The sequence below is a fragment of the Rhamphochromis sp. 'chilingali' genome (genome assembly GCF_963969265.1).
Source record: "Rhamphochromis sp. 'chilingali' genome assembly, chromosome: 3".
NCBI lineage: Eukaryota > Metazoa > Chordata > Actinopteri > Cichliformes > Cichlidae > Rhamphochromis > Rhamphochromis sp. 'chilingali'.
Genome location: NC_137931.1, coordinates 29,496,454 through 29,520,200, shown reverse-complemented (window position 1 = coordinate 29,520,200; position 23,747 = coordinate 29,496,454). Strand labels below are relative to the sequence as shown.

The following is a 23,747-nucleotide window of genomic DNA, read 5'->3' as shown; positions in this document are numbered from 1 at the left end:
CTGTTAGTATCCACTTATTGATATGTGACAGCAGATATTTCATATTATCTTGACTCAGATGGAGTGGATGTTAGTCCAACACATCAGACATGACCTCAGCAGCTCTCAGTTGATGTGCACATGAATGATTTGTGTTTCCTCTGCAGGTGAAGGTAGAAAGTGCGTGTGAGCTGATGTGGATGTGAATTCAGCAGCATGGATCAGTGTGAGGACAGAGAGGAGGGAGTCCCTCCCTCTAAAACCACTCTGTGTGGGGAACATGAGAACCAGACCAAAGCTCAGAGGTGAGATGACCATCTCTAACTGTCCATGACTCTTCTGCATGTCACAGCTCAGCACTCACATCATTGCACCATCATTATTCACAGGAACCAACCTGGACCTGAACCCAGCTGTGTGTCATTAAAGAGTGAGCAGTCTAAAGCTGACATGATTGGTTTTAATGTCCAGCCTCTGTCTGCTGCAGAGAGGTGAGCTGTTAGTAACATGAACTCTTTGATTTAACTGCTTGATGTTGTTGGATATAAACTGCAGTGCAAACACATCATTCCCTCAATCCCATTTAAACTGTCTCTTAAAAACAAGCCATTGTTTTTTAAACAACTGAAAATCCACTAATGTAGGGGAGAGCAGTGTGTCATGGCATTTGAGATGAATCCTCATCAATTTGCAAATTCTTATCACATTTTAATGACCACTACATCACTGCTATTTTTGCTTTCCACAAAAGTTAACAGAACAAAATTTATATTTACAGTTTTCATGTATTCTGAAACTGGGTTTTTTTGGACCTGGAATGTAAATGTAGGCCTACTTGTCTCTAAAGGCCTTTTACTTAACTTTGGTTGTTTAAATGTACTCTGGGCAATATGTAACACGACAGAAACAAAACATCAATCCTGTCACACTGGTATAAACCTAATACCAATTCCAGGGTTGGTATCAATATTATTTATATTTGGATTGATCCACCAACTTCTATCATGCTCATGTTTTCTTCCATCAGTCATGTTGTGCTTTATGTTGTGGGAAGTTAGAGGAGGTAACACTAACTTTGCTGCACAAATTTCACTTTCACTCATTTTTGATGCTATGAGTTTTATAACTCAAACACTGGTTATTATTTTTAACTTAAAACCCCCCCACAATTCTCCACTTTTCTGAAAACCCATCACATAAAAATCAAAATATAATCTGCTAAAATGTAGAAAACAAAGTTTCTTCTCTGACTTTGTGCCTGTTGGAGATCAGTTCATCTTCTGCTCACTGAACTGCTGTCAGAAACAGTAATTTTTAGTTTTTCCAAGTAAATGTAAGCTTCAAGCATCCATCTGTCCACACAGGCTGTGCTGTTTGACTTGCTGAGTTGAGTTACCTGGTGGTTGCAGCAGAGACCGGCATCACTCTGACTCTCACTCGGTTTGTGTGCTGTCCCTGGTTTGGCCCTTGTTGTGATGATGAAGTCCACTGCAGATAAACAGGTCAACGTTTGCCAAACTTTTAAGGTGGGCAGGAAACTGAGAAAGTTCTAGAGTAAGATAGCCGACGTTTCAAACAGCTGTCAAAGGCACCATGTGGTAGTCATGACGACCCCTGTAAAGCTGCTTTGTGTATGTGAACTTTAGACAAAAGTCATGTTCACTTGTTGACCCTTGTAACTCTGAGTGAGGCTAGCCAATACCTAATGTACCTCATGCTCACTGTTGTTGGTGTGAGTCTGTAACTGTGCAGCTCGGCAGCCTGCAGGTTATGGGCTACTTGAAGGGTTCAGTTGTGCTGATTGCGTTTTGGATTTTTGCCAGTTTTGAATTCTAGTTGGTGTTGTTTGCTGTAGTTGTTTTGAGCCCTACTGACCTATTGATACCATCTCTTGTTAGCGCAGTGTATTGTCTTGGTTTTTGGCTGGTATGTTTTTATGCCATTTGATTAAGGAGTCTTTGTTTTAAGTTGTTGTCCAGGTGATTGATTTGGACAGGTTTGTGAAAGATGCTGATACCAGTCAGGGCTCAAGAGTGCAACCAATTTGGTCACAAGTGAGCCCAAATTTTTTAATGGTGTGACTAAAAAAAATCCTAGCTCACACCAATGTGACCAACTTTTTGAGTACAATTTTTTTTTTTTTAAAAATCTGCAACTCTGAAAGTCTCTGTGCGGTCAACAACTGACACACATTATGCCCCTATTGTGGTCTAAACCAATCAGAGATAGTCAGAGGCTGGACCCCTTTGTGTGTACATTTGAAAGTGCAGGTGGATAGAGGGAGGTGAGTAGCTTGAATATAGCGATATCAATTCATGAAAACCTGAATCGACTTTTAAATATAACTGTGTATTTTGCCAGAAATGCCAGAATCTCAGGTTAAAGCTCACAAAACTATTTGAACAACCACCAAACAGTAAATGAGAGCAGGTAAATGAATTCCACGTAAACACAGAGTGTGGACCCGACGCATCAGAATCAGCTTTCTCTTTCTCGGCCCGTACACGGACACGCCGTCAGGGCTGAAAGCCGACAGCTCGCTGATTCTGATACGTCTGGTCTGCGCTTTTGTTTACGTCTTTTTTGCGCTAGATTCTGAGCTGGATGTTTTGTCTCTCACCAACCAAAATTCACTGACCAGCAGCAAAATAAGATCAAAACTATGCTTCACATTTGATAAATATTGTATTGAATTCCCTCTGACTTCTGCTGTTTTCCACCATGCTTCCACCATGATAAAATCACACTTCATGCACAGCTCTCTCTCTCTCTCTCTGTACTTCAAGAACAGTTTCCCATCTCAAATCTCTGTTTTCAGCATTATTCATTTGCTTATTACCCACCAGTCTACCGTTGTTTACAGCCCTGTTGGCTGCTCTTTTTTCTTTTTTTTGTTTTTACTCAAATGACCTTGGAAAAGAGAGGCAAATTTTTGTTGTTCAATACTGAAGAAATTTAAACTTTTTAAAATTATGTAAAATTGGAGAATATATTTAAGTTTATCTGCTATAAAAAGCATGCAGGCCAGGAAAATCTCCTTTTTCTGTGTTTTATCCTTAGTTACTTTGACACAAAGGCATCTGCTGTGATGCTCACACCTTTGATGAAGTCTCACATGTATCAGTATTGATAAATGACCAGAATTATAATATTTCTGACTATCTGAGGAAAAATTGAATCGAATCGGGACCTTGTGAATCGGAATTGAATGGATTATAGAAATCAGTGATGATACCCAGTCCTAGTGAATAGCCTAGGCCCGACAGAAGTGGATGTAGCTGTGGGTAATAAGAAAAGGGGAAAAGAACTATTGATAAATTTTGTTAAGTTAAGGCCTGATCCATCTGAAATTCATAGCCAGTGCTCTGACACGGAACCATCAATCTGTTTGCTGCTGCCTGCTGCAGCAGTAACTTATCTCTCTTGTAGAATTGTGCTCCAAATAAAGAACTTTGTGTTAACAAGATTGCTAGTTAATCATTTACAAATTAATAGTGTCTATACAGACAGCAATCCCCCCCCCCCCCAAAAAAGTGCACGTGTAAAACTGCGGCTTTAAGCGATGCGGTTGAAAAATTTGGGTGCACCTAAGAAAAAAAGTTAGGCGCACCAGTGCAACCGTGGCAAAAAGTTAGTCTAGAGCCCTGCCAGTATGGTGTTAGTTTTCAAACAAATTTAAGAAAAGAAGAACTGTGTGCTAAAGTCATGTCTGATTGAACAGGAAATACTGACTGAAGAGTTTGAATTTGCCTGTTGATAAAATGACTCAAACACTGAAGTAGAAAAAAGAGGAACTGAAGAAAGTAAATGGTGCAGTGAAGGCAGCGCGGTGAGAAATCATATGCAAATAGTGTTGTCTCTCTGCACAGTAAAGCAACGCAACTAATTTATTGAACCATCTGAACATACATCCCAATCTGCAGAATAGTTCATGCATAATGCAGATCAAGGGCGTAGATTTGGTTTTGGCATTGGTGGGGCTGGATGATTCAACCACCGAACCCTGCCCTATTTCTTTTTCCTTTTTGTCTTTGCTTCTTGATAAAAAAAAAGGAGAAATATACTTTCCTACATATGCTATTCTACATTTAAACCATTTAAAATTACAATTCATACTTTTATATGTGAATTATATAATGTTAAATTACTATTAAACAAATGACTAAGTATTTTAGGCTTCAGTTTACTTCAGCCATATTCCATATAAATCAGGTATCATACAAAAATAAAAATAGCTTCAAATACAGTCATGACAATAAAAGAATATGACTTTAAGGACTTAACAACATTAGTTCAGTCACAGTACACCAACATCTGTTATATTTTGGCACTAAGGGAACACTGAATGACCTGGTGAATTTTTGTCCATAAAACTACTCATCTAAGATTACCACAAAGTAAAAGATCTCTCGGAAAAATTATGAAACATTTTGGGCACACTATTGCCCCGATCAAATCAATGAGCTGGGATTTTTTATTCTAAACATGAGCTACTGTTACAGCAACAGACATGGACTACTGATGTCCCACAACAACTCAGTGTCCAAACACATGCTTTCTCCTCTTGTTAATGTATAGCACGAAATCATCAGTCAGTCACCTGTGAACTTGCCTCTTCACCTCTGTCCAAGCTACAACATGGCAGAGCTGTCTCTATCACCTGATAAATAACAGTGAGACATTTGAAATGCATGCAGTCACACATGTGCTTCAAATACAGTAATGAACCAACAGGTCATTATCCAATTTCACCTGTGATCTTGTATCACCATTACTCTCTGAGCTTTGTGTTGGTTCTTCTGTCACCTGACAAATACATGAAAATAAGAATAAAATGGGTAGCAGCTTCAGTGTGTCTGTCATTTAAAGAAAAATGTGCAAACTGCACTACAAGGTGGAATATTTGCAAAATCATGACTACCTCATTATATTTTGTCTCAAAAATTAACCCTATGAATATGTCAGTACCACTAGGATGAAATTATTGTGTCACCAACATTTTAACGTTAGACATATAATTTTAACAGCCTCTGTAAACTAATATCCTGGCTTGCTCGAGGCTCCCATTTTCTCTGACAGTTTCAATCAAAATTAGAAATGCTACTCTGAGACCGAGATAACTAAAAGTGCTGCCTGTTGTGCAGTTAGTTTCCAAAACACGTACAATTTTAGACTGATGTGGGCCAAAGCCTAACATAGCCTGTAACGTTATTATGACTGACATTTTATGAGTTAACTTGGCTTTAAGTGACTTACAGGTTTCTTTGAAAAATGCTTTCTTATATCCAGGTTCTTCCTTTTTGCTGCCATCCTCCCCTCCTCCTTGCAGGTCCTGGCAGCGCAGGCTTGCCAGGTGTTGTGCCAAAAATTGATTGCCGGCCAAAAACTGATTTCCAATGTTTCCGTGTATTTTTTACATGTAATATCTTTATGTATGTAAATAGAACGGTGAACAGCGTTTATAAAGGGGTTATATATAGAATTTCAAAAATTATCTGTTTTTTCAAGTATCTTTACAACTCTGTGTTATTGTACTGACATTATAACCAATCCGGTCCTTTATCCCCACTTAAAATAATTACTATTGTAATATTTGCTGCCATTTCTGCTGTCCTCTTGGCCAACTTACAAAAGACATTTTTAATGTTAATGAGAGTTTTTGTAATTGCATAAAGGTTATATAAAAGTCACTGCCAAAAACTAATTGCAGCTTCTACCTTGTTACACAAATGTTGTTTGTGGCTCCAGATGACTTTATGTCATCCATGAGGGATGCATTTGACATATGTTTCACATATTATAGCCCAAGAAGTTACTTATAGCAGTATACATGTGAGCCATCAGTTTTTGGTAAATACCGGAAATCAGACAATCACTTTCTGGCACAACACCGACCGCTGCTAAAACTAAACAGAGCTCCCTGAAAGGCCCAGCCAATCACATTGGCCATATTTGGCACATGAGGTAGGACTCCAGTAGAGAACGTAATTTAACTCTTTCTGCACCGCTGGGTGAATGAGACGATGACAGATCGTTTTTTTTTTCTTTCTATCTGGTTTGTTTTTCTTTACTCGAAGAGATCAAATTCTTGGTGGAGACAATTCAATAATCGCTGGATATTGGTGGGGACATGTCCCTTCCATTCATGCCAAATCTATGCCCTTGATGCGGATCCATCCAGTTCACAAAGGCACTGAAATCATCAACAGTCTCACACTATCTGGCTAAAGATGTTTTTCCAGAGAAAGTAACAGGTGCTTCATGATAATTGGCCACTTCTCTGGACAAAACACATGGCATCCCCTCTAGCATTTTTTTCCCAAAGTGGTAAAACCTGCACTGTGCACATCTCAAGGAAAAAAGAGAGGATCTCACAGCTTTCCAGTACTTTGGTTCAAGTTTCATTCACATCCATCATGCAGGTACAAGGAATCAAGTGAAAAACTTTATATAATTTGTGTCCAAAGGTTAATTATGAAGACTCATTAACAGAAATGTATCACTATGTTTAGATAAAGACAGAGTTGCTGACCCCACACAGCTGTAAACTAGTTTCCAGTTTCTAAAAGTTCCAATTTAGTGTGTCACCTATCGTCACAAAAACTTGACTTCTACAATTTCACAGTCAGCTTAATCAAACATGTGTTGTTATTATTATTATTATTATTATTATTATTATTAATAATAATACATTTTATTTAAAAGTGCCTTTCAAAACACCCAAGGACACTGTACGACAAATAAAACAGGCATAAAAAACATGAAATATAAACAATAATGAGAGTAGCATATAGAAAGTTTAAGATCAGGGATAGGTTATAAGTAGTAGGCAATTTTAAACAGGTGGGTTTTGAGGTTGGACTTAAAAAGATGGGATAAAGTGATATTTCTTAGGTCTGTGGTTACGGAATTTCAAAGTCGGGGTGCAGAGCAGCTAAAAGCCCTGCCCCCCATAGAAACAAGACAAGAGGAAGGAACAGAAAGAGATAGGGAGGAGGATGATCTAAGGCACCAGGATGGGGTGGCGATCTGAACCAAGTCAGAAAGTAATGGTGGGGAGAGAGAATGAATAGCCTTAAATGTACTGTATGGGGTAGTATTTTAAAATTAATGTGAGATTTGACCGGGAGCCAGTGAAGCTGCTTCAGAATAGGAGTGATGTGATGGGTAGAGGGAGTCCTAGTAATAATACGGGCAGCAGCGTTCTGGACACGTTGAGGCTTATTGATGGATTTTTGTGTAAGGCCAAATAAGAGTGAGTTACAGTAGTCAGTCTGAGAGGTAACAAGGTAACGATAGCAGTAGCATGTGGAGTGAGGAAGGGGCTGAGGCGATTGATGTTACAGAGGTGGAAATATGCTGAGCGAGTAACATTATTGATGGTATTGAAAACCATAAATTAAGTTCAGCTAAGCAGAGGGTGAGGGAGGGTGGAGGGAGAGTAGAGTCGGGTTTGGTGGATAGGTAAAGCTGGGTGTTGTCGGCATAACAGTGAAACTGAATATTATATTCATGGAAAATATGCCCAAGTGGGAGGAGGTAAATAATGAAAAGGAGGGGACAGATCCCTGGGGCACCCCAGTAGACAGAGGAAAAGGCTGAGAGGTGAAGGATTTTAATCGAATGAACTGAGTGCGGTCAGACAGGTATTATTTGAACCAAGCTAGCCTGGTATGAGAAAAGCCAATAGAAGCCAATCTGCTGAGAAGGATGGAGTGAGAGATGGTGTCAAAGGCTGCACTCAGATCGAGAAGAATAAGGATGGAGAGGAGACCGGAGACAGCTGCCATAAGAAGGTCATTCGTTATTTTTATAAGAGCAGTTTTGGTGCTATGAGAGGGACGGAAACCAGACTGGAACTGTTCATAAAGGTTATTGTTGGTTAGGTGTAGAAGAACTTGTGAAGCAACTATGTTTTTCAAAATGTTTTTAGAGAAATTGTAGATTGGAGATAGGACGAAAGTTATTAAGGTTGTTGGGATCTAGACCTGTTTTTTTTTCCAGATTTGGGGTGATAGCAGCAACTTTGAAAGAATTCAATTCAGTTCAATTTTATTTATACAGCGCCAAATCACAACAACAGTCGCCTCAAGGCGCTTTATATTGCACAGTAGATTGTACAATGATAGAAACAGAGAAAAACCCAACAATCATATGACCCCCTATGAGCAAGCACTTTGGCGACAGTGGGAAGGAAAAACTCCCTTTTAACAGGAAGAAACTTCTGGCAGAACCAAGCTCAGGGAGGGGCGACCATCTGCTGCGACCAGTTGGGATGAGAGAAGGAAAACAGGATAGACACACTGTAAAAAAAAAGTGCTGTTTTTACAGGAAAATGCTGGCAGCTGGGGTTACCAGGGACTTCCTGTAAAAAAATACAGTAGACATCCAAAATATGTAAACTGATTTACAGTGAATGAAACTCACAACTGTTAAATCTACAAAAAAAAAAAGTTAATTTCACACAACAATTGTTGTATATTCATAGAATATTAATATATATATATATATATATATATATATATATATATATATGTACAGTGGGGCAAAAAAGTATTTAGTCAGCCACCGATTGTGCAAGTTCCCCCACCTAAAATGATGACAGAGGTCAGTAATTTGCACCAGAGGTACACTTCAACTGTGAGAGACAGAATGTGAAAAAAAAAATCCATGAATCCACATGGTAGGATTTGTAAAGAATTTATTCGTAAATCAGGGTGGAAAATAAGTATTTGGTCAATAACAAAAATACAACTCAATACTTTGTAACATAACCTTTGTTGGCAATAACAGATGTCAAACGTTTACTATAGGTCTTTACCAGGTTTGCACACACAGTAGCTGGTATTTTGGCCCATTCCTCCATGCAGATCTTCTCGAGAGCAGTGATGTTTTGGGGCTGTCGCCGAGCAACACGGACTTTCAACTCCCGCCACAGATTTTCTATGGGGTTGAGGTCTGGAGACTGGCTAGGACACTCCAGGACTTTCAAATGCTTCTTACGGAGCCACTCCTTTGTTGCCCGGGCGGTGTGTTTTGGATCATTGTCATGTTGGAAGACCCAGCCTCGTTTCATCTTCAAAGTTCTCACTGATGGAAGGAGGTTTTGGCTCAAAATCTCACGATACATGGCCCCATTCATTCTGTCCTTAACACGGATCAGTCGTCCTGTCCCCTTGGCAGAAAAACAGCCCCATAGCATGATGTTTCCACCCCCATGCTTCACAGTAGGTATGGTGTTCTTGGGATGCAACTCAGTATTCTTCTTCCTCCAAACACGACGAGTTGAGTTTATACCAAAAAGTTCTACTTTGGTTTCATCTGACCACATGACATTCTCCCAATCCTCTGCTGTATCATCCATGTGCTCTCTGGCAAACTTCAGACGGGCCTGGACATGCACTGGCTTCAGCAGCGGCACACGTCTGGCACTGCGGGATTTGATTCCCTGCCGTTGTAGTGTGTTACTGATGGTGACCTTTGTTACTTTGGTCCCAGCTCTCTGCAGGTCATTCACCAGGTCCCCCCGTGTGGTTCTGGGATCTTTGCTCACCGTTCTCATGATCATTTTGACCCCACGGGATGAGATCTTGCGTGGAGCCCCAGATCGAGGGAGATTATCAGTGGTCTTGTATGTCTTCCATTTTCTGATGATTGCTCCCACAGTTGATTTTTTCACACCAAGCTGCTTGCCTATTGTAGATTCACTCTTCCCAGTCTGGTGCAGGTCTACAATACTTTTCCTGGTGTCCTTCGAAAGCTCTTTGGTCTTGGCCATGGCGGAGTTTGGAGTCTGACTGTTTGAGGCTGTGGACAGGTGTCTTTTATACAGATGATGGGTTCAAACAGGTGCCATTCATACAGGTAACGAGTGGGGGACAGAAAAGCTTCTTACAGAAGACGTTACAGGTCTGTGAGAGCCAGAGATTTTCCTTGTTTGAGGTGACCAAATACTTATTTTCCACCCTAATTTACGAATAAATTCTTTACAAATCCTACCATGTGAATTCATGGATTTTTTTTTCACATTCTGTCTCTCACAGTTGAAGTGTACCTCTGGTGCAAATTACTGACCTCTGTCATCATTTTAAGTGGGGGAACTTGCACAATCGGTGGCTGACTAAATACTTTTTTGCCCCACTGTATATATATATATATATATAAAACCAGAAAAAAAAATTACATTAAGTGAACTTACATGTCAAACACATTGCAAACGCCAATTTTAACAGTTTGTCTTAAAAACCACTACGCTGGATAGCGTAGTGGTTAGACTACACGCCTTTGGAACAGAGGGTCGCAAGTTCAATCCCTGTGGCCTGGGGCGTCTGTATCCAGTAAGGGTCCTAAGGCTAGACCCCCTATGCTAAGCAAGCCTACCGCAGACATGAGCGAGACAGATAAATATGAAGGCATGCCGGCTCGGACGTCGCCCGGATCAACAAGGTCCGCGTCAGGTGTTGAGGAACCAGGGCACCCTGACGAAAAGTGGGCTACTGGAACAAGAAGGCATCGGTGGGCAAGAGACGAAAACAGGGCCTTGTTGGAATGCTACTACGCAAGTAACCCCGGCGGAAGGGGCTACACGAATAGGATGATGGACCTATGGATTCTTCGATACCCAACATCGTCGAAACAACTAGTAGCTCAGTGTTCCAACATTCGAAAGAAGGTACTGATCTCACAGCTAGAGATTGACGAGGTACAACACAAATGCTACGGCAAGGAGGAGTCAGGACGCCAGGTCAGGGGGGAGATATCATCACCCCCACCCGAGATTGGGTACATAGCCCCAAGTGCGAGAGGAACTGACCTGAAAGATAGGATCATGGCCAAGCTTGAAACCTGGATCCCCCGTAGCCGGTTACCAAGATTACGTGAAGTACCTTCTGAAGGTCTGCTAGATGATGTTAATGCAGCACTACGGACAATACCTACAACCACAATTACCGACACTAACAAGCTGATCTACAATACGGCAGCAGTGATCAGTGAGATGCTTGGCTACAAGTTGAATAGCCACAAGGGGCAGTACCCTCCATGGAGAAGGAGGCTGGAGGGCAAGATCAAAGTAGCACGGAGGGAGGTTAGCCAACTAACAGAAAGGTGCGGCAAAGAAGTTGCATAAGAAATACAGCAAGCTGTCCATACCTGAGGCCTTGGAAACTGCCAAGCAAAGACTCACAGCCTTGGCCAGCCGCTTGAGGAGGTACACCAGAGAGATAGAAGGCAGGAGAATAAACCAGCTGTTCTCCACAGAACCAGCAAAGGTGTACTCTCAGTGGCAAGGGAACAATAAGAGAACAGCACCACCAAGGCTGGAGACGGAGCAATACTGGAAGAGCATATGGGAGAAGGACGCAACCCATAACGGCAATGCTCAGTGGCTAGTGGATCTGAGGGCAGACCACAGCGACCTCCCTGAACAGGGTCCAGTAACCATCACAGTGGCAGATATCCAAGAAAGGGTCTCCAGTATGAAGAGTTGGACAGCACCAGGGCCCGACATGGTTCACGCCTACTGGCTAAAGAAGCTGACTGCACTCCACGAGCGTCTGGCAGCACAAATGAACCAGCTGCTAGTTAACGAGAGACACCCGGAATGGCTAACCGAAGGTCGGACGGTCCTGATCCCCAAGGACCCCAAGAAGGGACCGGTCCCCTCCAACTACCGACCAATAACCTGCCTCAGTACTACATGGAAGCTCCTGTCAGGCATCATATCGGCTAAGATGAACAGGCACATGGGTCAATACATGAGCGGGACACAGAAAGGAATTGGCAAGAATACCAGAGGCGCAAAACACCAGCTACTGGTAGACAGAACAGTCAGCCGAGACTGCAAGACCAGACTGACCAACCTGTGCACTGCCTGGATTGATTACAAGAAGGCCTATGACTCAATGCCCCACAGCTGGATACTGGAATGCCTAGAATTGTACAAGATCAATGGGACCCTAAGAGCCTTCATCAGGAACTCAATGGGGATGTGGCGCACAACACTAGAGGCCAACTCCAAGCCCATAGCACAAGTCACCATCAAGTGCAGGATCTACCAAGGAGATGCTCTGTCCCCACTGCTGTTCTGCATAGGCCTGAACCCCCTCAGTGAGATCATTAACAAGACTGGCTACGGATACCGACTATGGAACGGAGCAGATGTCAGCCACCTCCTGTACATGGATGACATCAAGCTGTATGCCAAGAGTGAACGAGACATCAATTCACTGATCCACACTACCAGGCTATACAGCAATGACATTGGAATGTCGTTCGGACTGGAGAAGTGTAGTCGGATGGTAACAAAGAGAGGGAAGGTAGTCAGAACTGAGGGGATTGAACTACCAGAAGGCAACATTGCAGACATAGAGGACAGTTACAAGTACCTGGGGATCCCGCAGGCGAATGGGAACCATGAAGAGGCCGCTAGAAAAGCTGCAACCACCAAGTACCTGCAGAGGGTCAGGCAAGTCCTGAGGAGTCAGCTGAATGGTAAGAACAAGATCCAGGCCATCAACACGTACGCCCTGCCCATGATCAGGTACCCTGCTGGGGTAAGAGGCTGGCCAAAGGAGGAGATAGAAGCCACTGACATAAAGACAAGAAAGCTCCTTACCATGCATGGAGGGTTTCACCCCAAGTCCAGCACCCTGAGGCTGTACGCTAAGCGGAAGGAAGGGGGCCGGGGACTGGTGAGTGTCAGCACCACAGTCCAGGATGAGACAACGAACATCCAAGAATACATTGGGAAGATGGCCCCAACTGACCGAGTGCTCAGTGAATACCTCAGGCAGCAGAAACCCAAGAAAGAGGAGGGAGACAAGGAACCATCATGGAAGGACAGGCCCCTGCACGGTATGTACCACCGGCAGATAGAGGGGGTGGCTGATATCCAGAAATCCTACCAGTGGCTGGACAAAGCTGGACTGAAAGACAGCACAGAGGCACTAATCATGGCAGCACAAGAACAAGCTCTGAGTACAAGATCCATAGAGGCTGGGGTCTATCACACCAGGCAAGACCCCAGGTGCAGGCTGTGTAAAGATGCCCCAGAGACAATCCAGCACATAACAGCAGGGTGCAAGATGCTAGCAGGCAAGGCATACATGGAACGCCATAACCAAGTGGCCGGCATAGTGTACAGGAACATCTGTGCCGAGTATAACCTGGAAGTCCCGAGGTCAAAATGGGAGATGCCCCCAAGGGTGGTGGAGAATGACCGAGCTAAGATCCTGTGGGACTTCCAGATACAGACGGACAAAATGGTGGTGGCTAACCAACCGGACATAGTGGTGGTAGATAAACAGAAGAAGACGGCCGTAGTGATCGATGTAGCGGTTCCGAATGACAGCAATATCAGGAAGAAGGAACACGAGAAGCTGGAGAAATACCAAGGGCTCAGAGAAGAGCTCGAGAGGATGTGGAGGGTGAAGGTAACGGTGGTCCCTGTGGTAATCGGAGCACTAGGTGCGGTGACTCCCAAGCTAGGCGAGTGGCTCCAGCAGATCCCGGGAATAACATCGGAGATCTCTGTCCAGAAGAGCGCAGTCCTGGGAACAGCTAAGATACTGCGCAGGACCCTCAAGCTCCCAGGCCTCTGGTAGAGGACCCGAGCTTGAAGGATAAACCGCCCGCATGGGCGTGCTGGGTGTTTTTATATATATACATTAATTTTTAAATTAACAGGGAAATATCAAACAAAAAATTAATTTGAACTGGTAAAACAACTGTGAAACTGTGCATTTTAAAAGGAGCTGCTCTGTATATTATGGTAAATTTACCATTTACAATAGTCTTATCTAATTCACAATGTGCGTTCTACTCTGATCTGATGAAACCTTTGTCAGTGGTAAGCTTTCATACAGGGACCTCTCCCTGGTTCTTTTGTGACCAAACACTGAGATTTCAACCTCTTAGATATGTATATGGTTGACTACCAGGAAGTGGGTGAGTAGGAGACAGTTATCAACTCTGTAGTAGTAGTAGTAGTAGTAGTAGTAGTAGCCAAAACATATCAGATGATTAAGTTTGGGAGCCAAAATTATCTTTTTTTTAAACTAAGGTTGTTGAGCTGAAGGAGGAATTATTCATATATTAAACGGGTGATTGTTTGTTTTTCCAAAAGAGGATTTGTTAGCAACTGATTTTGGGTTTTAGTTAGAATAGAGAATAGAATAGAATAATCCTTTAATTGCCCCACAAGGGGAAATTTGGTTGTAACAGCAGCCAAAAAGACAAATATACAAACAAACAGTACACAGGACACGGAACAGAAACATACACAATTTTTCTTACATATTTACATTAAGGACAATGGTTACTATAAACAGAGAGTACTGTACAGTTATTAAATTAAATAAAAATAATTACAGGTAAGAGGCAAACCAGGTTGTAGTGCGAATTGGTTAATTAACTAACTTATTGCAGTTACAGCATTGATGTAAACATCTATGTTTGTTGGGAGCAGTTCAGATTGTACAGTCTGACAGCTGCAGGGAGGAAGGACCTGCGGAAACGCTCCTTCATGCATCTAGGATGCAGCAGTCTGTCACTGAAGGAGCTATGGAGCTATTCAGCAACATCTACATGCATGGGGTGGGAGACTGTCCATCAGAGATGTTATTTTGGCCAGAGTCCTTCTGTCTCCCACCACCTGCACTGGGTCCAGGGTGCATCCCAGAACAGAGCTGGTCTTCCTGATGAGTTTATCCAACCTCTTCCTCTCAGCTGCCGATAAACTGCTGCTCCAACATACAACACTGAGGACTCGGTCAGGTCGGAGCTGCTGATACTGGCTGCCAGCTCGGAGCGGTGCCGGAAGCTGAAAAAAAAAGTTGGAAGACTGAAATTACAACACTAAGCAGAGCTGTGGATTTTTAGTGCAGCTGAAGTAGTAGACATTTAGAAATATGGGGAGCTATCTAAATCATGGTCTTTGTCAACATTTCTATGGCTGAATAGTGACTCTGTACTTAATCTAATTTTTTGTGATTCCCCCACAGAGTGGACCAGGAGAGCTCAGAGGTTCCCAGTAGTCAGTCTGCCCAGCAGCATCAAACAGACCTGGACTCCATATTTATGGTCTGTACATCTACAACAACTACTTTTACATCTATTCTGTTCAGGGTCATCTCCATGCTGCTCTTTGTAGACCAGTGGGTAGTCAATGTGTCCAACATGGATCTGATATTTGGCTCCATGATTTCAGTCTGATTGGGTCATTCATAAAGTATTCTGTTCCAGCTGCTGGAGGACAACATCATCATTTTCATAAAGAATGAGCTGAAGAAGATACAGAAGGTTCTGAGTCCAGATTACCCAATTGCTCATCATTCTCAGATGGAGGATGATGAGCGGAAGAGGAGCAGCAGTGAGGCATTTTTGAAGATCACACTAGACTTCTTGAGGAGAATGAAGCAGGTGGAGCTGGCTAACCGTCTGCTGAGCAGTAAGAGATAGATAAAAATTTAAGCTGCCTCATGAATGAGACATTTACCAGTGTCTCAAAGATGGAATAAAATGCATGCATGTGCACATAATAAATTCTAAATGTAGACTTTCATTCATTTGTTCCTTTAGGAATTCCCATGGGAGGTTTAGAACCAAATCTTAAGTCTTTCTTGAAGAAGAAGTTTCAGTGTGTCTCTGAGGGGATTGCTAAATCAGGAAAAACAACCCTTCTGAATCAGATCTACACAGAGCTCTACATCATAGAGGGAGGGACTGCAGAGGTCAATGATGAACATGAGGTCAGACAAATTGAGACAGCATCCAGGAAAATAGACAGTCTAGAAACAACAATCGGACAAGAAGACATCTTTAAAGCCTCACCTGGAAGAGATAAACCAATCAGAACAGTCCTGACAAAGGGAGTGGCTGGCATTGGGAAAACATTCTTAACACAGAAATACACCTTTGACTGGGCTGAAGACAAAGCCAACAAGGACATCCAGTTCATATTTCCATTCACTTTCAGAGAGCTGAATGTGCTGAAAGAGGAAAAGTTCAGCTTGGTAGAACTTGTTCATCACTTCTTTACTGAAACCAAAGAAGCAGGAATCTGCAACTTTGAAGACTTCCAGGTTGTGTTCATCTTTGATGGTCTGGATGAGTGTCGACTTCCTCTGAACTTCCATAAAACTAAAATCCTGACTGACCCTCGAAAGTCCACCTCAGTGGATGTGCTGCTGATAAATCTCATCAGAGGGAAACTGCTTCCCTCTGCCCACCTCTGGATAACCACACGACCTGCAGCAGCCAATCAGATCCCTCCTGACTGTGTTGACATGGTGACAGAGGTCCGAGGGTTCACTAACCCACAGAAGGAGGAGTACTTCAGGAAGAGATTCAGAGATAAGAAGGCCAACATGATCATCTCCCACATCAAGACATCACGAAGCCTCCACATCATGTGTCACATCCCAGTCTTCTGCTGGATCACTGCTACAGTTCTGGAGGATGTGCTGCAAACCAGAGAGAAAGGAACACTGCCCAAGACCTTGACTGAGATGTACATCCACTTCCTGGTGGTTCAGGCCAAAGTGAAGAAGGTCAAGTATGATGAAGGAGCTGAGACAGATCCACACTGGACTCCAGAGAGCAGAAAGATGATTGAGTCTCTGGGAAAACTGGCTTTTGATCAGCTGCAGAAAGGAAACCTGATCTTCTATGAATCAGACCTGACAGAGTGTGGCATCGATATCAAAGCAGCCTCAGTCTACTCAGGAGTGTTCACACAGATCTTTAAAGAGGAGAGAGGACTGTACCAGGACAGGGTGTACTGCTTCATCCATCTGAGTGTTCAGGAGTTTCTGGCTGCTCTTCATGTCCATCTGACCTTCATCAACTCTGCAGTCAATCTGCTGGAAGAACAACAAACAATCACCAAGAAATCTAAATTATTGAATGAACCAAAACTCCATTATCTCCACCAGAGTGGTGTGGACAAGGCCTTACAGAGTCCAAATGGACACCTGGACTTGCTCCTCCGCTTCCTCCTGGGTCTTTCACTGCAGACCAATCAGACTCTTCTACAAGGGCTGCTGACACAGACAGGAAGTAGCTCACAGACCAATAAGAAAACAGTCCAGTATATTAAGGAGAGGATCAGTGAGAATCTGTCTGCAGAGAAAAGCATCAATTTGTTCCACTGTTTGAATGAACTGAATGATCATTCTCTAGTGGAGGAGATCCAAAAGTGCATGAAATCAAGAAGTCTCTCGACAGCTAAACTGTCCTCTGCTCAGTGGTCAGCTCTGGTCTTCATCTTACTGTCATCAGAAAAAGATCTGGATGTGTTTGACCTGAAGAAATACTCTGCTTCAGATGAGGCTCCTCAGAGGCTGCTGCCAGTGGTCAAAGCCTCCGACAAAGCCCTGTAAGTAAATATGTGATCATGCGTTTAGTCTTTAAGTATTTTTTTGAACAAAAGAATATTCAATTCAACTTTATTTTATTTATATAGCACGGAATCACAACAATAGTCGCCTCAAGGCACTTTATATTGTACAGTAGATCCTACAATAATACAGTGGCTTTCAAAAGTATTCGGCCCCCTTGAACTTTTCCACATTTTGTCACATTACAGCCACAAACATGAATCAATTTTATTGGAATTTGTATTGGTCTTTCATGTGGAATTCCAATAAAATTGATTCATGTTTTTGGCTGTAATGTGACAAAATGTGGGAAAGTTCAAGGGGGCCGAATACTTTTGCAAGCCACTGTACATACAGAGAAAAACTCAACAATCATATGACCCCCTATGAGCAAACACTTTGGCGACAGTGGGAAGGAAAAACTCCCTTTTAACAGGAAGAAACCTCTGGCAGAACCAGGCTCAGGGAGGGGCGGCCATCTGCTGTGACTGGTTGGGGTGAGAGAAGGAAAACAGGATAAAGACATGCTGTGGAAGAGAGACAGAGATTGAGAACAGGTACAATTCAATGCAGAGAGGTCTATTAACACATAATGAGTGAGAAAGGTGACTGGAAAGGAAAAACTCAGTGCATCATGGGAATCCCCGGCAGCCTACGTCTATTGCAGCATAACTAAGGGAGGATTAAGGGTCACCTGGTCCAGCCCTAACAATATGCTTTAGCAAAAAGCAAAGTTTTAAGCCTAATCTTAAAAGTGGAGATAGTGTCTTTGTCCCGAATCCGAACTGGAAGCTGGTTCCACAGAAGAGGGGCCTGAAAACTGCTGGCTGTCCCTCCCATTCTGTCATGGTCCTGGGTCTTTTGACCCAGCGTTTTAAGTTTGAGTTTATTTTGTTCATTAGGTTATCTAAGTTCATTTGGTTATTAGACTCCTTGTGTTTTCTTCCCCTGTATTTAAGCTTCCCCTCACCCTTCGTGTTTCATGCTGCGTGTCTTATGTTATCAAGTTTGTATTATCATGCCTAAGTGTTTCTAGTTCTTATTATTTCCCCCTCCGTTTCCAACCATGTTAAATCTCCCCTGCTCTTCATGCGTTTCATGTCCGTGTCTTATGTTGTCAAGTTCTGGTTGTCGTGTCTAAGTCTGCATGTTTCCTGTTTTATTTTGAAAAGGGGTCTTGTGTTCTGTGCTCATGCGGTTAGTTTTACTCTTGCCTGTGCATCATTATGTTTATCCTAGTCAGCTGTTTCCTCATGTGTCTCCACTTCCCCTAATCACCTCTTGTGTATTTAAGTCCTCTGTTTTCAGTGTGTGATTGTCAGGTCGTCTGTTGTCCATGCCATGTTTCCTATGCCATGCCATGCCATGCTTCCAAGTTTCTTGTCTAGGTTTTTCTTATTGTTTGTTTAGATTCCCCAGTTTAGGTTTGTGTTAATTTTGATTCAGTTTGCCTTGCCCTTTGTTTGTACCTTTTCTACCAGCCATATTAAACGGCTCGCCTTTTGTTAACATCTCAAGTTCTGTTCCCTGTTCCTTGGAGTCTGCGTTTTGGGTCCTTTTCTCAATTCATACAGCCTGCCCTCGCCAGCCCGTTCTCACTCCCGAGGTGTAACATGATGAAGATTGAAGAATTAATTAATGGCAGGACTTCTTTGAGCAGTTTTGTAGGAATGGGGTCTAAAAGACACGTTGAAAGTTTGGAGAAAGCAATTATTGAAGTTAACTCAGAAAGATTAATAGGAAAAAAAGAGTCTAAATGAATATCAATGGTACTAAAAGTAGCTGAAGATAATATTAAATCTGTGAGATAATTATGGGTAATTTTTTCTCTAATGATTAAAATTTTATTTGTGAAGAAGTTCAAGAATTCATTACTAGTTAATGTTAAAGGGATGGTTGGCTCAACAGAGCTCTGACTTTTTGTCAGCCTGGCTACGCACTGTAGCCAGGCTGACAAAAAGTGTCAGCCTGTGAAGAGTGCAGAGTGCGTTTCTCTTCACAACCCCAGGTTGTGAAGAGAAACCTGGGGTTGCTCTTATTTTCTTCAATCAGTGACGAATAGTAAGACGTTCTAGCTTTACGGAGGGCTTTCTTATAAAGCAACAAACTGTTTCTCCAGGCTAAATTATGATCTTCTAAATTTGAGACACGCCATTTCCTCTCCAGCTTATGAGTTATCTGCTTTAGGCTACGTGTTTGAGAATTATACCACAGAGTCAGGTACTTCTCATTTGAGGCCTTTTGAGGCTACAGTATCCAGAGTCGTACGTATTAAGGAGGTAAAATTATTAACAAGATGATCGACCTCTGTTGGAGTAGCGTTCAGGTAGCTGCTCTGCTCTGTGTTGGTACAGGGCATTGACGACGATAGCAATGGGTGGATTAAATTCTTAAACTTAGCTACAGCGCTTTTAGAAAGACATCTACTTTGATAAAGTCTACTCTCCACTGCTGTGTAATCAATTATTGAAAATGTAAATGTTATCAGGAAATAATCAGACAAGAGAGGGTTTTCAGGAAACACTGTTAAATGTTCAGTTTCTATGCCATAGAGTGTGATTAACGTGGTGGGTGGGTTCTTTTACATTTTGAGAGAAGCTAATTGAGTCTAATAACAGATTAAATGCCATGTTGAGGCTGTCATTTTAACATCTACATGGATGTTAAAATGAGCCACAATAATTATTTTATCTGAGCTGAGCACTAACCCAGATAAAAAGTCTGAGAAATCAGACAGAAACTCTGTGTGAGGATCAGGTGGACGATAGATGAAAGACTGGTTTCTGAGTTTCACAGCTGGGGTGGACAAGGCTAAGCATCAGGCTTTCAAATGAATTAAAAGTCTGTCTTGGTCTTTCGTTGATTAATAGGCTGGTGTGAATAATTGCTGCCACACTGCCCTCTCGGCCTGTGCTTCAAGGTTTCTGGTAGTTAGAGTGACTCGGTTGTGTTGATTCATCTAAACTGACACAATCAAGAACATAATAATGTGGTAATCATTTTTAAGTTATTATTCCTCAATTACCCACGGCAGTTTCTGTGTAATAGACAAGAAACAGAGCTGCCAAATGCAAAAATTCCATTTTCTCTTTATCAAATCAAATCAAATCACTTTTATTGTCACATCACATGTGCAGGTACATTGGTACAGCACATGTGAGTGAAATTCTTGTGTGCGAGCTTCACAAGCAACAGAGTTGTGCAAAATACAATAATGTAAACAAGCAAAATACAAGAATGGCTACATCTGAAACTAATAAATATATGTACAATATATAATAGCATATGCATTTCTGGATGTGTATACTAAATATTTTTCTACGTGTGTGTGTGTGTGTGTGTGTGTGTGTGTGTGTGTGTGTGTGTGTGTGTACACATATTTTACAAATTAAATAGAGTAAACAATAAATAAAATATATAAAATAAATTAAATAAAATATACAGAGTGAGACATGTGCAAAACAGTGGCATTACTGTACAGTATGGAGTGCATAATGTTAAAGTTCCAGTAGTGAAGCTGAGGTGTCTATGACGTGTTCAGCAGTCTGATGGCCTGATGGAAAAAGCTGTCTCTCAGTCTGCTGGTACGGGACCGGATGCTGCAGAACCTCCTTCCTGATGGAAGTAGTCTGAACAGTTTATGGCTGGGGTGACTGGAGTCCTTGATGATCCTCCCCGCTTTCCTCAGGCACCGCTTCCTGTAGATGTCTTGGAGGGAGGGAAGCTCACCTCCAATTATCCGTTCAGAGCACCGCACTACTCGCTGGAGAGCTTTGCAGTTGTAGGCGGTGCTGTTGCCATACCAGGTGATGATGCATCCAGTGAGGATGCTCTCAATGGCACAGTGATAGAAGGTCCTGAGGATGCGGGGGCTCATGCCGAATCTTTTCAGTCTCCTGAGAAAGAAGAGGCGCTGTTGCGCCTTCTTCACTGTTTTGTTTGTGTGTACTGACCACGTAAGATCCTCAGCCAGATGTACGCCAAGGAACCGGAAGCTGCTCACTCTCTCCACAGCAGCGCCGCTGATGGTGATGGGGGTGTGTACTTCTCTGCACCTCCGGAAGTCCACTATCAACTCCTTTGTCTTTGCGACGTTGAGGGTGAGATGGTTGTCTTGACACCAGTGGGTCAGGGCGCTTAATAACATATGAATAACCTATTAAGCTAACTTAAATAAATGTGAGGCAGCACGGTGGCACGGTGGTTAGCACTGTTGCCGCACAGCAAGAAGGTCCTGAGTTCAATTCCACCATCAGGCCGTGGTCTTTCTGTGTGGAGTTTGCATCTTCTCCTCGTGTTTGCGTGGGTTCCTCCGGGTACTCCGGCTTCCTCCCACCGTCCAAAGACATGCAGCTTGTGGGGATAGGTTAATTGGATAATCCAAATTGCCACTAGGTGTGAATGTGCGAGTGAATGTGAGTGGGAATGGTTGTCTGTTTCTGTGTGTTAGCCCTGCGACAGACTGGTGACCTGTCCAGAGTGTACCCCGCCTCTCGCCCTATGACAGCTGGGATAGGCTCCAGCGCCCCCCGCGACCCTGAAAAGGATAAGCGGAAGTGAACGGATGGATGAATCCATAAGTCTGTGTCCGGCCTGGAGCGGGGTTCTTTGGAGCACAGGGCTGGGTGGTTGGACAGCAACCCGCAGGTTCGCGGAAGCGAATGGATGGATAAATAAATGTGACCATTAACTGGAAATAACTCTGGTAGTTTCAGGGTAATAAGCAGTATAGAGCGCTGCAAAATGCAAAACTGCCTGTTTCCCTTTAATAAAACATTAATAACCTATTAAAGCAAACTTTAAAAGTGTGTGACTATTATCTGGAAACAACTGTGGTAGTTTCTATGTAATAAGCAGGATATAGAGCTGCAAAATTCAAAACAGCTTGTTTCTTTTTAATAGCATATTAATAACCAGGTAATAACCTTTTAAAACAACCAGTATGAGAAAGGGTTTTATTGCCAAATGTTGAGCAGGTTTACAACATTAGGAAATTGCTGCGGTACTTAGTGCAAAAGATACTATAAGACAAACACTTAAATAAATATAAAAACAAAAATTAAAAGTGCTAAGAAGATCGATATATACATAAATGAAGGTGATGATCAGTGCAAAAATGGAACAGATGTAGATGACACAGTATACGGTCATGTGTTTGTGGTAGTCTTATGGTTATTGTTCATGAGTCCAACAGCAGAGGGGAAGAAACTGTTCTTTTGGCGAGAGGTTCTGGTCCAAATGGACCGGAGCCTCCTGCCTTAGGGGGGCATGTCAAACAGACTCTGTCCAGGGTGAGAAGGGTCAGCTGTGATGTGAGCTGTACGCCCCAGTGTCCTGGAGGTGTATAGGTCCTGCAGAGATGGGAGTCTGTGGCCAATCACCTTCTTAGCAGAGCGCACAACACGCTGCAGTCTCTGTTTGTCCCTGATGGTGACTCCAGCATACTACACGGTGTTGGAGGAGGTGAGGATGAACTCAATGATTGTAGTGTAGAACTGCATCATCATCCATGTTGGCAGATTGAATTTTCTTCTGCTGCCTCAGGAAGTACATCCTCTGCTGGGCCTTCTTTATGACGGAGACGATAGTGGTGTCACACTTGAGGTCCTGGGTGATGGTGATACCCAGGAAGCGGAATGACTCCACAGTGGTGATGAGGGTGTCAGTCATGGGTCAGGCTAATATTACTCAACTGTAACCACTGTTGCTGCCATGATATTACTTGAATATTACATAGTTATGACTTTGGTAATTGCATAGTAATAACCCTCTTGTGTCCCCTTGTTACCCTACTATTACCCCTTTATTACCTAGCTGTAATAGAAAGTGCTAACAGATAAAAACATATTTTTCCCTCCACTAAGTATAGATTATCTTTCATTTGTCCCTGTAGTGGAGAAACTTTGTAATCGTTGGAGCATAACTCTCTCTCCATCCTTCAGTGTTATCTTTCCAGAATAATTCAGATGTCAACACTAAGTACCTCCAACATGGACAAAGGAGTCAAAAGAGACCCTGCAGGGATGCTTTGAGTCAACTGACTGGGATGTTCCTTGTGATTCTCATCAGGACAATATTGACAATCTGACAGGCTGTGTTACAGATTATATCAACTTCTCTGTGGACACTGTGGTTCCCAAAAAAACATTCTGTGCTTCCCCAACAATAAGCTCTGAGTTACCAAAGACATCAAAGCAACCCTGAACAAGAAAAAAAGAGCTTTCAGAAACGGTGAAAGAGATCAGCTGAAACTGGTGCAGAAGGAGCTGAAAGCCAAGATTGCAGAGGGTAAAGTGTCCTACAGAAGGAAGCTGGAAAACAAACTGCAGGAAAACAACACCAGGGAGGTGTGGAATGGAATGCGGGCCATCACTGGCCTGAGACAAAAGA

General features: G+C 42.7%; 1 protein-coding gene across 1 annotated transcript in view; it reads left to right on the top strand.

Moving 5' to 3' along the window:
* Positions 1-429: 429 nt before the first annotated feature.
* LOC308394518 (protein NLRC3-like) overlaps positions 430-23,747 on the top strand; it is a gene marked incomplete at its 5' end in the record, with an annotated part of 36,539 nt that continues 13,221 nt past the window's right edge. Inside the window, 4 exons of the mRNA XM_080878874.1 lie at positions 430-470; positions 14,982-15,060; positions 15,223-15,427; positions 15,559-17,356. Of these exons, the coding sequence (XP_080735000.1) occupies positions 430-470; positions 14,982-15,060; positions 15,223-15,427; positions 15,559-17,356 (2,123 nt within the window). The remainder of the gene's footprint in view (positions 471-14,981; positions 15,061-15,222; positions 15,428-15,558; positions 17,357-23,747) is intronic.